Raw genomic sequence first — 16,719 nt, forward strand, 5'->3', positions numbered from 1 at the left:
AATCTTTCGGGGCTTAAGTGGTTAACGGTAGCGTTTTTTAGTTTTTTTTTTTTTTTTTTAGCAAATCTATACTCCCACAAAAGCTTATGGCTCCTTTCACACATACGGACCGTATTTTTCTTCCGTTAAAAAAACGGATCGGACGTTTGTCTGTTTTTCATCTGTTTTTGCATTGGTAGTGGATGTAAAAAAAAAAATGGATGAAAAACTGATGAATACTTCATACATTTTAATGTGACTGAACTGATGAAATGAACGATCCGTATGTGTGAAAGAGGCCTTTCAGGCGGATCTGATCGGATGCCCCATGCATCTCTATGGGGCAGCGGATGTCAACGGAGACATGTCCGCTGACATCCGATCCGATCCTGTCTGTCAAATCCAGACGAATGGAAACCTTATTTTCCATCCATCTGGTGGATCGGATCAGATGAGAACGGACAGACGGTCGTTCTCATCCGATTCCCCCATTTAAAAGAGCGGGGATCTGACAGCTCCATCTCTGCACACAGAGCGGAGACAGAGCTGTCATTTGTCTGCTCAGCGGGGATCGGCGGATCAATCCCTCGCTGAGCAGAATGGAGTCCATCGACGAAGCAGACAGGTGTCAAAGGGGCCTAAGGCTCAAAAACGTTGATAAACGCAGAATAGCCGCGTTTTTCAGAGTTTTTAAGCTTTTATCAGAGTTAGAGCGTTTTTACAGATGAAAAACGCCTCTGCCAAAAACTGCTGATAACAGCCTATGTGTGCAGGGACACATAGGATAACATGCTGGGGAGTTTACTGGTTGCAGAAAGAAACATCTGATGCCAAAAACAGCAGCTATAAAAATGTCCAATGTGCATGAGGTCTTAGGTAAATTATCATGAATGGCTCTCTGTGAGAGTCTCACTGGTGCACAGTAATTAATGCCTCTTTGGTGGATAGCAGGGCGGGGGAACATACGTATGTGCAGTGTGCACAGCAAATAGTTTCTATTCAACATGCCCGATCAGCGTAATGAAGGCATGCATAATGCCTGCCACAGCTTTTTTTTCGCTCCACTGTGTCCAAGTAGTTGCTTACTATATAAAATTAAATTTTTTCATGTTTTGTAATTGCTTACCATAGAATATTGTTTCCATTTTCTGACTCAGCATTCCTCATTATGGTAGGTCTGCTTTTATTATAACATGAAATTCAGGAATGGGAACTTCGCTCCCCCCACTTATACGTCTACCCCCAGCACAAAAAATGGACGGAGGAGCCCCTGGCAACCAACTAGCTTTATTCTTATGGACTGGTCGATCAATGGTTTTCAACACTAAATACCATTGCTTATAGGTTTAGATGTGCAGTACTAAGTGGTTCCTTCCAACGACCTCATTACTGTATTCTGTAACAACATGGAGGTCAGCAGAAGGAACCAGACAAAGTGTGAGGGACACAGGAGACCGACGCTCCTGAAGTTGTTTTCCCAGAAGGCGTTGAGGAATGCTTCTTATGCTGGCCATACACTATACAAAAAATTGTTCTAACTCCTTTTCAAAAAACGAATACTCTGCCGTGAGAGCAGATGATCATGCCATCATGTAATGACCAATAAATCGTTCAATGGACATACACTGAACAAAATTATAAACGCAACACTTTTGGTTTTGCCCCCATTTTTCAAAGATCTAAGACTTTTTCTATGTGCACAAAAGGCCTATTTCTCTCAAATATTGTTCTCAAATCTGGCTAAATCTGTGTTAGTGAGCACTTCTCCTTTGCCGAGATAATCCATCCACCTCACAGGTGTGGCATATCAAGATGCTGATTAGACAGCATGATTTTTGAAAACCAAAAAAAACTTAATTTTTGCACCATTCACATAGACCATAGACAAAGCTGTCACCTCTCGACCATTCTGTCATTATACTCAGCAGTTGAACAAAGCTAGCCAGCACTGAGCCTAAGCAGCCTATCCATGATCAAATCTACCATTGCAAGCCCTGGAACATCCAACCATAACCTCTCAAATTTATGTGCATTACCCCTATGTTGGAAGATAAGCTTTTCCATTTTTAACAACTCACCTATATTTTTAAAGTAGGGGGGTCCTCTGACTTCCAATGTACTTTGATCTGATCAACTTTCACGCCTGGAATAAGGATCTGAGTATAGCCTCTCTAGTGTGTATTTCTCAGTCGTACTCTTTCAGTATACCCAATAAACAGGCATTTGGGTCTAGGGGAAGGGACTACTGAAAAACTAAGATGACCCTATTCAACCCCCCCCCCCCCACACCCCAGTATGAATGAAGTTGCGGCAACACCACAAAAGGGGAATTAGGTCACCGTGGTCCTGCTTACACCTTGCACAAGTGGATTCTGTTAGTTTGCCCATCAAGTGTAGTCTGAGAGGCGTAAAATACACCTTCAGGATATACAGCTGAGTTAGCCTTTGCGACACATTCAATGAGCACATGACCACAGCCTGAAAGGCCTCCTCCCATTGTTCACCTTCCAGTTGGCCAACATCTTGTTCCCAGCGTTCCACCACTCTCAAGAGATGCCGCCTCAGGTAAGACTGTAAGAGCATGGCATAACTTTGAGATAAAGCCTTTGGATGAGTCGGCATCCCTAATGAGACTAAACAATGGAGTGGGAGATAAATGCTATTCCGAGGATTTGCTCTGTGATCTAACTGCATGTTGACCCCATTATGAAATATTTGTTTAAGGTGTGTTACTCCATATTCTGCACCACACTGCAAATTAGCCAACTCCATTGAAAGTATCATTTAGCCATATGGGACTAAATTTTGTATAGCCTGTTACCTTCTGGAGGTACTTGGTTTTGTTCCAGACCTTCTGAAATAAGTTATAGGTCAGGTAATGCTTGTGCAGTAATCTGAAAGCCTGCACCTCTAGAGCCTGTGAAATGGACCTTCTATGGGTGATGTGAGACATCACCTCCATGGAGGAGTTGCATTCCATGCTATCCACTTCTTCCCTTATGCCTATGGTGCCGATAACGTGTTGTAGCTGAGCCTTTAAATAATACAACCATGGTTTAGGCAAAGCAAACCCACCGTCATCTTTGGGCCTTGGTAAATGTTCTAGCTTTATTCTGGGAGAGCCCTCTTTCCAAATTGGTGCGGAAAAGTGTGTTGACTATTCTAAAGATTTTTAATGGGATCACCATCGGGGTATTATGAAGGAAGTAAAATAACTACGGCATAAAAATATTTTTATTTCGATTCACCCTTCCTGCCACTGATAAACAAAGGAAGTGCCATGTTTTGATGTGATCCCTAAAGTGCTGGAGAAGGGGGGAGATATTTAATTGGCAGAAGTCTCGGGATGTGTTAAGCTGTTTAGTGGGCATGGAGGAAGAGGGAGGCAGTGGGCTGTCGTATACTAATTTCAAGATTGTATAAACCCACATGTGTGACTGTGTAGTCATGTGGGATGAACATATAAGAAAAAGGAGGAAACTAACAGCTTATAAGGGAGCTGAAACTGGAGTATGCTCAGTAGATGTGACAGATGATCTACACAATCTCAGACTGCAGTGGAGACACAGGCAAGGAGGGAGGGACAGTGAACAGCAAGATCAACCAGGTTTTTTGCAGAACACAGAAAAGGAATCCCATGGTGACTAGGTAAGTATGAATAGCATGGAATACAGCATGTACTGACAGATTTTAATGATGTGGGTTTAATGACACCCTAAGGTCTCCAACATTGTGTTCTTGACCGCTTTACATCAACTCACACAATGAATAGTCTATCATTACAGAGAAATTATTATAAACAGTAGGTTTTTAAGCAATTATCCTAAAATTGTTAATACATTTTCTTTCTCTGAATTTTGTGTATATGTATATGTATATATATATAATCATGTTGGTTAACATTTTTGCCATGGCGGAACATTGGGATAGTAACAGTGAGCTAAATAAAGTTCAAGCGCTTGATAGTGGTGCACATACTGTGCCATGGACAAACATGAGGATAATAGCAGTGTACTTTGATAACTGCAGGCCTACAGGGGACTAAATTATAGTAAGATTGTGCTCCAAAGAACAGTGAATTGAACATTCATAGGCAATAAAAGGCAATCCTAACAATACATGGGCCCCAAATGGGAAATTGTATGCAATATGCAGGCAATAAACAGTATATTGTTATAATATGCAGGCAGCAAATGAGCAACATTTACAATACAGACAGAGAATAGCTGCAGTATGTTGTAGAAATTGGGTTGACAGTATGGGGGTAACAAATATTCAATTGTGAGTCAGAGAATACCTTGGATAGAGATAGGAGGTTATGAGATGCCCATTTTACTTCGGCAACAACTTCAGGGACAACTCTTCCTATATACAGTCTCTATAAACAGCTCCTCTTCTTCCTCGAGCACACACTTGCTTGCAGAAATTAATCCGGAAGCCGGAACACTGTGAATACCTGAGAGTTACCTTACAGTTACTTAGTCAAAATAAATCAATGGCCCATTGCAGGCAGGAACCGGAGGCCCCTTAGGTGTGTAGTAGAATTTCAGTGTCCAGCTTGAATTACTCCTGTGGCTACTGATCCCAGCACCACTTCTTTGGGCACTGCCAACACGCCTGGCTGCAGCTGCCCCTTTCACCAGCCCTCCAGGCTAACTTCTACACAGTCCCCCCAGACTGACATTTACCAGTCCACCCAGCTGACTCTCAGATCTCCCAGACATGCTGTCCTCTCTTCTTACTCACGAGCCTCCAGGAAGGGCTTCCTCTGTTTGTTTTGGTAGGAACCTTCTAGCACCCGTGCCCCAGGCCCAAGGTCACCCCCCCAGATTAGGGGGCACCCTCAAAGGGCTATTGACAGCCTCTTCAGCACTCCATTTCCTTCTTCAACCCGACTGCCCCTCCTGGCACGACTCATGTCTATTTATGAGGTCACTTGCCCCCTGCCAGTTCTTTACTAGAGGATTAGCTCGAGCCCTCACAAATATGCCAAGCAGCACCTCCTAACCTCCACCCACAGTATGCAGAAACAGTATGCATAACAGTATGCAGAAAACAAACAAGCAATTGTAACAATACTCCGATAAAAAACATGCAATTGTGGCAATACTCTAACAACAAACATGTAATCGTGACAATACGCTGACAACAAATGTGAAGTTGTGATATTATTGGCCAAGCATTCCTCCTCTCATCCCTCATTCACTGTCCCACCTGCCCTGTCTCTGATAAAAAAAAAACGCCCCATTCCCGAGCAAAATCTTTCCTCCCCTAGGAAAAAATCTCCCTTTCCCCAAAAAACCCTATCCAGCAAATGTTCTTCCTTTCCTCCTTTTAAACACTAACAGACTTCAGATACTGCAGCACCTGGCATAGTGAGGGAAGTCCTAATCAGAGCTGAGAAAGACTTTGGTAGAGCTTCCATAAGCTCGGTGTCACTGATGTATCTGAGGTTTTAAAAGACTGCCTGTGACATTACTATGAGAGGCCCATCCGCCAGCTCTAATACTGAGAACCAAGTGATCAAACACCGCCGATCGCTTTGTTCTCAGAGCTCCGTGAGCAGAAAGCTGGTCACTGTCAGTCACCAGCTCTCTGCTCTCCCCTCCCCCCCCCCCGCACTTACTGGAGCTCTGAGCTCTGAAGGGGGTGGGGATGCTGGCTCAGGCTCTCAGCGGCTAGCTGAATGCCGGTCCAGGCATGTGGGCAAAACCCCACCCATATGGTTGCAATTTTCCTGAGCTGGACTGGCTCAGCGACATCAGCTGGCAGCGGGAATGGGTCACTGGAGTGCAGACTGAACTGTGATCCACAGGAGAAGTACAGACAAATAACCTTTGGCTGTACTTCTTTGATGTGGGCCTGCAGTTTGGTGGTCTACTCTGGTCTCTGTGAGCTGTTTGTTCGGATGCTAAAGCAGTGTTTGAGAACATTTTGGTGGTGATGTAGCTCAAGAAATCACCCCTTTACACTTCCAACTCTAGAGCTCTTGTTTCACCTAGATCATGGGTGTCCAACCTTTTGGCTTCTCTGGGCCACAATGAGAGTAGAGAAATTTTCTCGGGCCGCATATAAAATATATACTATAGTTAAGGTATACAAGTAATAAAATGCCGCCATGCCTTTCCTGCGCCGCCGTGCCCCCCGCAGGTTGGACATGCCTGACCTAGAGAATAATGGTGACTGTGGGGAGGATCTCCAGCTGATTGACAGCCTCAGCTGTTCCTGTGAGCTGTTTAAAGGGGAGTGTGTCTCTTCCCTCCAATCAGCTCTCACTGAACTCTGCAGTGTGTCATTTGAGCTCTCCACCCCTCTTTCTGACAGTTCAGACAAGCTTTATAAATTCTGGACTTTGAATGGATGTAGACCGTTGTAGAGAATAGAAGACTGCAGATAAACAGGTACAACATATGTAGGTGGATTTGCTTCAGCTCTGTGTATCGCCAGAGCCCATTCACTTCACTGGGTATATGTAAGGGTTTACAACCACTTTAATTTACACATTTTGATGGGTGGATATGAACACTGAGGATCTCACTCTAGCAGAAGTACAGTATAAAGTGGCTTCTCGTGAGATTCTCAGTGTTCCCAGGATCTCGTTGGAAGTATTGTGAAATTTCTTTGTTCAGTGTAGAAGCTGGTTCTAAGGTAAGTATGTTTTCTAACTTTTTTTCCGTAGGGGTGTATTTCATAACCATCATGCAGCAATTTGAGATGCAGGTTGGAGGCCCGATTCTTTTTAGTGCATGGTCTGCTATAAGGTACACACTCAATCTCACTCCACCAGCCTGCTTGGAGTATCAGAGGACAATGCTGACACAGGTAGTAACAGATAATCTTTTCTTGATGATATATGATATAAAGAAAAGGAGAGGAAATGTAAGTTAAAGGTAATGTTGAATATACTGATCCGTAACTATATCTTACAGAAGGGCCTGGTTCTGACCCACGTAGCCCACATCCAGTCTTTGGAGCAGCAGTTACAGATGTGCACTGAGCCACACCCATTCCCTGGATCTGCCCTCACCAATCCAAACATGCAATACCTGTCGCTACACCATGGGCCAGACATGTCACATGGTGAGTAACTGGATTTTGGAGGAATCTCAAATGTCACAGAAATCTTGTTAAAGTATAAAATTAAAGAGAAAGAGTTTTATGTATCAACATGTTGTTACTGAAAACCAGAGTTAAAATCTTAGCCACCAATCAGTATCAGACATGCTGTGAAGTTTTGAATCTGATTGGTGCTGTTGGGGAGATAACTCTATTTCTTAGTAATATGTAGATACCAGAGATGTATAGTAACTAAGTAGAACTACTTCACTACTGTACTTAAGTCCCGAAAGGCGGTATCTGTACTTTCCTAGAGTAGAATTTTTTTCTCCTACTTCCACTTTTACTTCACTACATTTTTTCGATGATTTCAATACTTCTACTTCGATATTTTTTTTTTGTGCTGCATAGTTACTCGTTACTATTATAAAAATTACCACTGCCAGAACAGTAGATGGCAGGTTTCATGAAGTTCAAAACATGTATTATCAGCGCATACTAAAATAAAATCTACTGTATGTATAAATAAAAGCTGCATTTGAAATAATAAAAAACAATATGATGTTCAAACTTTTGACTTCTTTCTTTAATAACTACATAACACAGTACTTGTACTTTTACTTTCAGTACTTGAGTAGCAATTTTTTTTTCAAAACTACTGGTACTTTTACTTTCAGTACTTGAGTAGCAAATTTTTTTTAAAAAACTACTTGCAATACTTAAGTACAAAAAATGTTGAATACTTTAGTACTTCTACTCAAGTCACTTTTTGATCGAGCACTTGTACTTTTACTCAAGTATGGGTTTCGAGTACTTTATACAACTCTGGTAGATACATAAGGCACAAAGAGACTTGCCAAGAAGCAAGAACAGTGTCCGTTTTGAATAAGCTGGTCTGGCCTAGAAGAGAGACTCAACTCTTAATACAGTATTCCACTGATCTTTTAATATTTTCTCATATCTAACTGTGCATTTTATATACATACTGTATACACTATATTGTCAAAAGTATTGGGACACCTGCCTTTACTCACACATCAGCTTTAATGGCATCCCTGTCTTAGTCTGTAGGGTTTAATATCAAGTTGGCCCACCCTTTGCCGCTTTAACAGCTTCAACTCTTCTGGGAAGGCTGTCCACAAGGGTTAGGAGTGTCTATGGGAATGTTTCACCATTCTTCCAGAAGAGCATTTGTGAGGTCAGGCACTAATGTGGCACGAGAAGAGCTGGCTCGCAGTCTCCACTATAATTCATCCCAAAGGTATTCTATTGGGTTGAGGTCAGGACTCTGTGCAGGCCAGTCAAGTTCCTCCACTCCAAACTCGCTCATCCATGTCTTTATGGACCTTGCTTTGTACACTGGTGTGCAGTGATGTTGGAACAGGAAGGGGTCATCCCCAAACTGTTCTCACAAAGATGGGAGCATGAAATTGTCCAAATGCTGATGACTTAAGACTTCCCTTCACTACGGGGCCAAGCCCAACCCCTGAAAAACAACCCAACACCATAATCCCCTCTCCACCAAATTATTTGGACCAGTGTACAAAGCAAGGTCCATATAGTCATGGATGAGCATGTTTTGGGTGGAAGAACTTGACTGGCCTGCACAGAGTCCTGACCTCAACCCGATGGAATGAATTTGATTGGCGACTGCGAGCCAGGCCTTCTCATCCACATCAGTACCTGACCTCACAAGTGTGCTTCTGGAAGAATGCTCAAAAATTCCCTTAGACACACTTCTAAACCTCGTCGACAGCCCTCTCAGAAGAGTTGAAGCTGGTATAGCTGCAAAAGGTGGATCAACTCAGTATTGAACCCTACAGAATAAGACTGAGATGCAGAGTTGCCATTTGGGGGGATAGCCCATACACATATAGGGGGCCCGGATGTCCTATGGGCCTGGGCCCCAACCAACCGGTTGTTGCTGGGTCCAAACCCCCCTCCAGAGCGTCCTGCCCAATTACCCAGTCAGCATCCCTGCTGCCACAGCCACACCACTCAGCAACAGCACAGGCTGTGCAGCAATCAGAGCTGTCCCTTAATGTACAGCGGCTGACAACATCCACCGCCACCGCCGCCCACTGTTCTTAGCCCTAGGGTTTGGTTGTTAGGACCACCCATGTTCTAGCAACCAATCACGTGCTCTCCCCTCCCCCAGGTCCGGCATTCAGAGGAGGAGAAGGAGGAAGTTCCTCCTCCATACCTAACCGGTCCCAGTCCCCAGCTTTCCAGCTTCCACCTGTCCTGTAGCTGACTGCTTCAATGAGAATGAATAAATCCTTATATAAGCTGGGGTCTTCACAATACTCTCTTCTCCCCTTCCACTACCCCAACTATTCTCTTAATCCTCTCCACTCTCCTTGCCCGACTCTGCTCTTCCCTTCTTATTTTAGGGACCCTATTATAAGGGAATAGGCTCTAGGGAATAGACTAAAAGGGAATAGATAAGGGGAATTGGGGAACCGTGATGTAAGGTCACTTTAGGGACTCTGAATTAAGAGGGCTCTGGGGACTCTGATGTAAGGAGGGTGACTTTGGGGATTCTAATGAAAGGGGGACTCTAGTGTAAGGGGGAAATCTGGGGTCCCTGATTTAAGGAGGGGGAACTTTGGGGACCCTGATGTAAGGGGGTCTCTGGGGACCCTGATTTAACAAGGGGGGCTCTGAGGGACCCTAATGTAAGGGGGCTATGGGGACCCTGATATAAGGGGGGACTTTAGATCCTAATATAGGGGAGACCTGGAGACCCTAATAAAAGTGGGCTCTCTGATATAAGGGCAAACTCTAGAAACCCTGTTTAAGAAGGAAGAACTCTGGGGAACCTGATGTAAGAGGGGCAACTCTGGGGACCCCGATTTAGGGAGAGGGTATTCTTGGGACCCTTATGTAAGTGGCGGATGACTCTGGGGACACTGATGAAAGGAGGGGAGACTCTGGGGACCCTGATGTAAGTCAGCCTTAGGAGGCCCTGGCCTAAAGCTGTGTAAGGAGCCCCACAATTTTCTTATGGCTACCCTGCTGAGATGCCACAAATTCATAAGTGTGTAAAGGAAGACGTCCCAATACTTTTGACAATATAGTGTATCTAATTATAGTTATTTATGTGTGTCATTACAAATACATTTCAAGGTGTGATGCCATGATGCCCGCCATTGTCATAGAATTAGATCCTTTTTACCTTGCGGTGTCAGTTGAGCAGACAACCAGCATTTTAAGTGGTTAGCAGAGTTGCCTTCATATTTTTCCAGTAGAGGTATCCTTTAAGATTTGTATAGAAAATGTGGTTAAGTTGCCATGATCTGTTTACTGTTGATAAAATATTAACATTGATTATTTATCCATACTCTGTTAGGTTTGACAAGGTTCTGATAGATTTAAAAGTTCAACTTAATTTTTGTATTAATCATCTTTGTTTTAGTAGTACATTGACATGTGATTATGCTCTACATGTCTTTTGGTGGTCACACACATATTATTATGATCTTTCCATCAGTCATTTGTTGCAACTTAACTAATAAAAGCACGGATTTAGTTTGATAACAATTTTTTTAGAGGATGAGCTTGGCAATGGCATCTTACATTAAGGCTGGGTTCACCTACAGTATATGCAAATTGGATACGGGTTTCCCTGCATCCAATTCATATGATAGGCGAGTGGGACTGGCTCTCAATGGAGCCGGTTCAAACAGGTCCGGGGCAGCAGCGGAGTGGGTTGAAAAAGGGTCATGTGCCTGTTTGGGTCCAGTTCAGGTGCGAATTCAGGCAAAAATACGGACGGACGGTGAACAGACACGCACCAGACCCCAGGCACGAACCCACGGCCGCATATATTTGAATCTGGCCTAAAAGTTTCCTTTATTAGACAGTGATCCCCATTACCCTGAAAGCGGTGGTGCCTCTAGGTAAGGGGTCTCCAAATTGCGGCCCGAGGGCCACATGTGGCCCCCTGCTATCCTTAACCCGTCCCTTGGGGCACTGTTCCTCCCACTGACACCAACAATTGGGCACTGCACTTTCAATTATTAACAATGATGGGGCACTATTCCTCCCACTAATTCCAATGATGGGGCACTATTCCTCCCACTAATACCAATGATGGGGCACTGTTCCTCCCACTAATACCAATGATGGGGCACTATTCCTCCCACTGATACCAATGATGGAGCACTATTCCTCCCACTAATACCAATGATGGGGCACTATTCCTCCCACTGATACCAATGATGGGGCACTATTCCTCCCACTAATACCAATGATGGGGCACTGTTCCTCCCACTAATACCAATGATGGGGCACTATTCCTCCCACTAATACCAATGATGGGGCACTGTTCCTCCCACTAATTCCAATGATGGGGCACTGTTCCTCCCACTAAAACCAATGATGGGGCACTATTCCTCCCACTAATACCAATGATAGGGCACTGTTCCTTCCACTAATACTAATGATGGGGCACTATTCCTCCCACTAATACCAATGATGGGGCACTATTCCTCCCACTAATTCCAATGATGGGGCACTATTCCTCCCACTAATACCAATGATGGGGCACTATTCCTCCCACTAATACCAATGATAGGGCACTGTTCCTTCCACTAATACTAATGATGGGGCACTATTCCTCCCACTAATACCAATGATGGGGCACTTTTTCTCCCACTAATACCAATTATGGGGCAGTATTCCTCCCACTAATACCAATGATGGGGCACTATTCCTCCCACTAATACCAATGATGGGGCACTATTCCTCCCACTAATACCAATGATGAGGCACTATTCCCCCCACTAATACCAATGATAGGGCACTATTCCTCCCACTAATACCAATGATGGAGCACTATTCCTCCCACTAATACCAATTATGGGGCACCATTCCTCCCACTGATACCAATAATAGGACACTATTCCTCCCACTAATACCAATGATGATACCACTACTCCTCCTCCTACTGACCATCAACCCTAAAGCCATGTTTATTTTCACCGATGCTGGGCCCGGGACATTTACGAAGCCCCCCTCCCGGCCAAAATCCGGCCCCCCTGAAGTCTGAAGGACAGTAAACTGGCCCTCCTTTGTTTAAAAAGTTTGGAGACCCCTGCTCTAGGTGTATAGCAATTACATGCAGAGGTTTGCAAACTTCCTTGGGTAGAAAGCAGTACTGTAGTTGCAGTGTCACTTTTCTAAATCCTTGACCATTAAACATCCTATATTTTGACTCATCCTTTCAGTTTTATGATATGATATTGACAAATCAAATTTGTACTGATCCTTTAAAGGCATGTAAAGCCTAACAATTTCTCTTAGTTGCTCCCTTTTGGTTTTTTAAATATACCATTGGAGGTGTTGTGTTATATCAGTGCAAAAAATACCTGTTGATCCTTTCATAAATTAAGAGCTGTCCTGTATCACTGTAGTACTCACTTCCTGGTAACTCAAGGAAACACTTGGCCCTCCCAGTCTTTATCTTGAAACTGCAGAATCATTAGCTTTTATGTTGGAGATGGGAGAGTCTGAGTAGTTGGGAAAGAGAAAACTAGGCAGGGTTTTCGTCCTTTAGTCCACAAAAAATGCAATTTGTTGTCAGCCCACAACATGACTTAGAAGCTGAGGGCATTTCTAGCAGATCAGGTATTTTTCTGTAGTTGCAGGGTCTTTAGTGGCATAAAACATGGGTCTATGTGCATCTATTGCAGACATGTATTGCATAATTTTTTTCTTTTTAAATTGAATTGTGTTATCCTCTCAGTTCTAGAACATGCTGTGAACTGGCAGGCTCCTCGTAGTCTGGACTTGCAACGTGACATGGCAGCACAGAGGCGGGATGCAGAACTGGAAGAGGCGAGGAGGGATCTGCAGAACGCTCAGCGCAGAGAAAAACAGCTGAAGGAGGATGTCCTGCGTTTGGAAGAAGAGTTGAAACAACTTCAAGAAGCCCGGGAGCAGGTTAGGAGGACCTGTAAAGAGATAACTCTTCGTGCCAAATAAGTCTAATATTAAAAAAAAAAAAAAACTCTCTGGTTTCTTCAGTTCCAGTACAGGCTATATCTACAATTTTAAAAATGTAGGATTTTTTCCTTGGTAAACACTATTTAAGTGTTCAATTATTCAATTCAAATAAATTATTTCTTATCGGTTCTAGTTTAGATAGTTCTCCAAATTGCATTGGTAATGGAGTAGAATATGTACCACCAAGAAGGCTATTAGCAGGGCACAGGAAAGATCAACCATCCCTAAACAGATGGCGGGGGCCTTCAACGCCATTTGTCACCCACATTTTATGCCATTCACTACCCCAGGGATTCACAACTTCAGTTATGTAATGCAGAAAATATACACATATCATAGACTTTTTGAGTGATAACCTTTTGTGGCTGTTTTTTTTTACATCAAGGCTGCTATAGTTGTAATAATCCAATAATTATGATGCAGTTATAGATGTTTTTTTCGAAAAACAAAAAAAGAGGAGGTGACGAATTGGGGGGATTTTTTAAACCCTTTTTACTGGTCATTAGCTTCAACCTACTTTTTTAAACATAATACACATTTCTGCAGACCTGTCTGCACGTCAATGGTGAAGAGGAAGAGAGCTTAGTTTGGAGGAAGGCTGCACAAAGAAGCAGACTGCTCCAAATGGCTACAAGGCTAATACAGTATAAATAAGCACAACAATTAGTGCCGGTTCACACTGAAGCGGCACGACTTCGGGGGGCGACCTGTGAAGTCGCGTGCACTGCTGTGCACCGCGACTTCGGCGCGACTTGCAGGGACTTCACATAATGGAAGTCTATGCAATCGCTCCGAGGTCGCCCCAAAGTAGTACAGGACCCTTTTTCTAAGTCGGAGTGACTTGTGTCGCTCCTATTAGAACGGGTCCTGTACTACTCAATGGACCGCGACTTGTCAGGCTGACAAGTCGCCTGACAAGTCGCGGCAGTGTGAATGGGCTCTAATAGGTTTAAGAATTTTATAATTTTAATTAAGTACTATCATTTTTGCATTTACTTTACTGCGCCAATATCATACTTGTGTGATGTAAATACTATCAGTATTAGGATTTGTGTACAAGAGTCATATGTATGTTGCATAATAGTTTTATGTTTGCAATTACTTGTATGAACTTTTTTTGCATGCAATTACCATGTGTCTGCTGTCACTTCATTACACCTAATTTGTTTCTTTCTTTAAAATTCATTGTATATTTATAATACCACCATATGTACATGGTGTGATTTTATCATTTCTGGACTATGTGTGAAAATCCTGCATTTTGATAACATTTGTGTTAATTTTACCCCATTGCATGCTGCTACATCATTCATTGTTAATCTAAGAAATTGTTACATGTTTGCTTTTGTGTTACATGGTTGTGTTTCTTGCTGCATGTTAAATATCTACATTAAAGTTACATGTTTGTTTGGTGTGCTGCATGTTAAATGTGTCTTCTAAAACGGGCAGAGGTGTCATATTTGGAGATGAACTAATAAATAATATACTAAAAGGTTCTGTGTTGCATACAGGAGATGATTAGGGAAGAGGTTCCGCTTTTTGGCTACCATGCATTTGCGGGACATATAATAGGTTTGAAATTCCTGGTCCTAGAGAATTATTTTTACTTTGTAACCATAATGCACTGCTTAGCTTTTGAATTTGAATAAGTGGCCTTAAAAGGTCCAATAGGAGGCATATGGATAAGCCAGACCCTAACTATAAAAGGTAAAGGTTACAGCAGTCGTATTGACAATGTGCTTTATGTGTGATAAGGAATGCATAGAAAGTGCTGATGACAAACTGCGTAGGAAAAAATTAGTGTAGGATTTGGATGATATTGCCCCAATTTGTACAGAGTGAATGTATGCAGTGCATGTATACATGAAAATTCTTAGGATTAACTCTTTCTTTAATAAAGCGGTTGTATCCTCACAACATAAAAAAAAACCTGCAAGACAATGGCATAATGTGCTAGTATGCATCACATACGAGCTCATTATGGAAAAACTTACCTTAGAACGAAGCCCCGACACGGTCGCCCGGACAACGCTGAGGGAGCTGTCGTGTTCCCTTGGCGTCTCTTCCGGGTTCGGCGGCTCCGGGGCTGTGAGTGGCCAGAGCCGCGATGACGTCACTGAGTTTACTTTCCGGCAAGCAGCCAGCAAAGAGCTCTGAAGGTCTGCCGGACCCTCAGAGCGAATGCGCCGCTGCTGTCAGTGGCTGCATGCAGGGCGAATATGTCCTAAAGCGTGCCGGTTTAGGAGATATTCATTTTACCTACAGGTAAGCCTTATTATAGGCTTACCTGTAGGTAAAAGTTTAATGGCGTAGTATACTTCCACTTTAATACAAAACTAAATGCTTGCTACACAAAGCCATTTTTAACATTTTCTAAAGACCGAATAATTATTTTATAAACTGGCAAAAAAAAAAAAAAAGTGTAGGGTTTGTAGATACTGGCAAGTCTCCTACAGTGAACTCTCACCGAATGTCATGTAGATAGCAAAATTCTGTGTATGGTATAGAATCGAGGGGCTTTATGACCCTCCGTTTTTGTTTTGTTTTTGATATACAAATTCTTTATTTAACAAAAAGGCGGCTTCCAAGAATTCCAGAAAATAATATAAGATTAGAGATACACCATAGTACAGGATAAAACCATAAAAATCCAATAGATAAGACAAAATAGTAGTATGCAATCCAAAACACATGTATGCAATAATACAAAACCAAATGAAAACCAGAGCTGAATCCCATTTAAAGGGAAGTATGAAGCACACGATGGCAGAGAGGGTGCATATGCAAAGCACAGAGGAGAACTACCCAGATTGTAGGATTTGATAGTAAAAGGGGGGGGGGAGGGTTAAAGAGTAGATGTAGAAAGAAAAGGGGGCAAGAAGAAAAAAAAAAGGGGGGTAGGGAGAAGCTGGGATGACTGGAGGGAGGGCACCACCAGCACCCTTAATCAGTGGAGTCTGCTTCAAAGAGGGCCTTACCCTCCTCAGAGTAGACAAACATGTTCAACAATGCCCAGGTTTTGGTGTACACCTCTCGCTTATGCTGTGTGGAAAGAACCAAGTCTTCCATATTATTCAGCTCTTCAACTTTATAAAGCCAGAGACCAATGGTTGGCGGCTAGGAGCTTTTCCAGGTAAGAGGGATGCATGATTTAGCGGTATTAAGGAGGTGGTGAAGTATAGATCTCTCTGTGAACCTTTGAACAATTCTCCAAACCTCTTCCCAGTAATGGTTGAGTCTAGGGCAGGACCAGAGCAGAGTGCTCTGTTCCTCCTGGCACCGCCAGCACTGATCAGTAGTCTTTGGAAAGTATTTATGTAAAAGCGATGGTGTGTGGTACCAACTGGTCAAAACTTTGAAGTTGGTTTCCTGCACCCTCGTACAAATCGAGGATTTTAGGGCAAACCTAATAATTGAAAAAATGTAAGGTAGGGCTCCAACGCTATCACTTTAAATGTGGTATAATACCTAACTGCTGCAGGCACCGGTTAGCTGACCTGTGGCTAATGGGGTGTGACATCTAATACAGTGATGGTGCTGTGCTGTTAGGTGCCAACATGTAAAATATAGAATAAGAAAGTCAATTTATATAACTTTAAGCATTTATTAGTGTGTTCCTTACTACAACTTAAAAGTGCTGATAACATAATATAACAGAATATTGTGACTGGTGTA

At 42.9% G+C, this 16,719-nt stretch overlaps 1 protein-coding gene across 1 annotated transcript in view; it reads left to right on the top strand.

Moving 5' to 3' along the window:
• Nucleotides 1–16,719, top strand: part of TBKBP1 (TBK1 binding protein 1) — a 267,510-nt gene that overhangs the window by 97,125 nt on the left and 153,666 nt on the right. The window contains exons 4-5 of the mRNA XM_082271866.1: nucleotides 6,909–7,059; nucleotides 12,785–12,981. Of these exons, the coding sequence (XP_082127992.1) occupies nucleotides 6,909–7,059; nucleotides 12,785–12,981 (348 nt within the window). The remainder of the gene's footprint in view (nucleotides 1–6,908; nucleotides 7,060–12,784; nucleotides 12,982–16,719) is intronic.

The sequence above is a fragment of the Pelophylax lessonae genome, assembly GCF_965119305.1.
Source record: "Pelophylax lessonae genome assembly, chromosome: 11".
Classification (NCBI taxonomy): domain Eukaryota; kingdom Metazoa; phylum Chordata; class Amphibia; order Anura; family Ranidae; genus Pelophylax; species Pelophylax lessonae.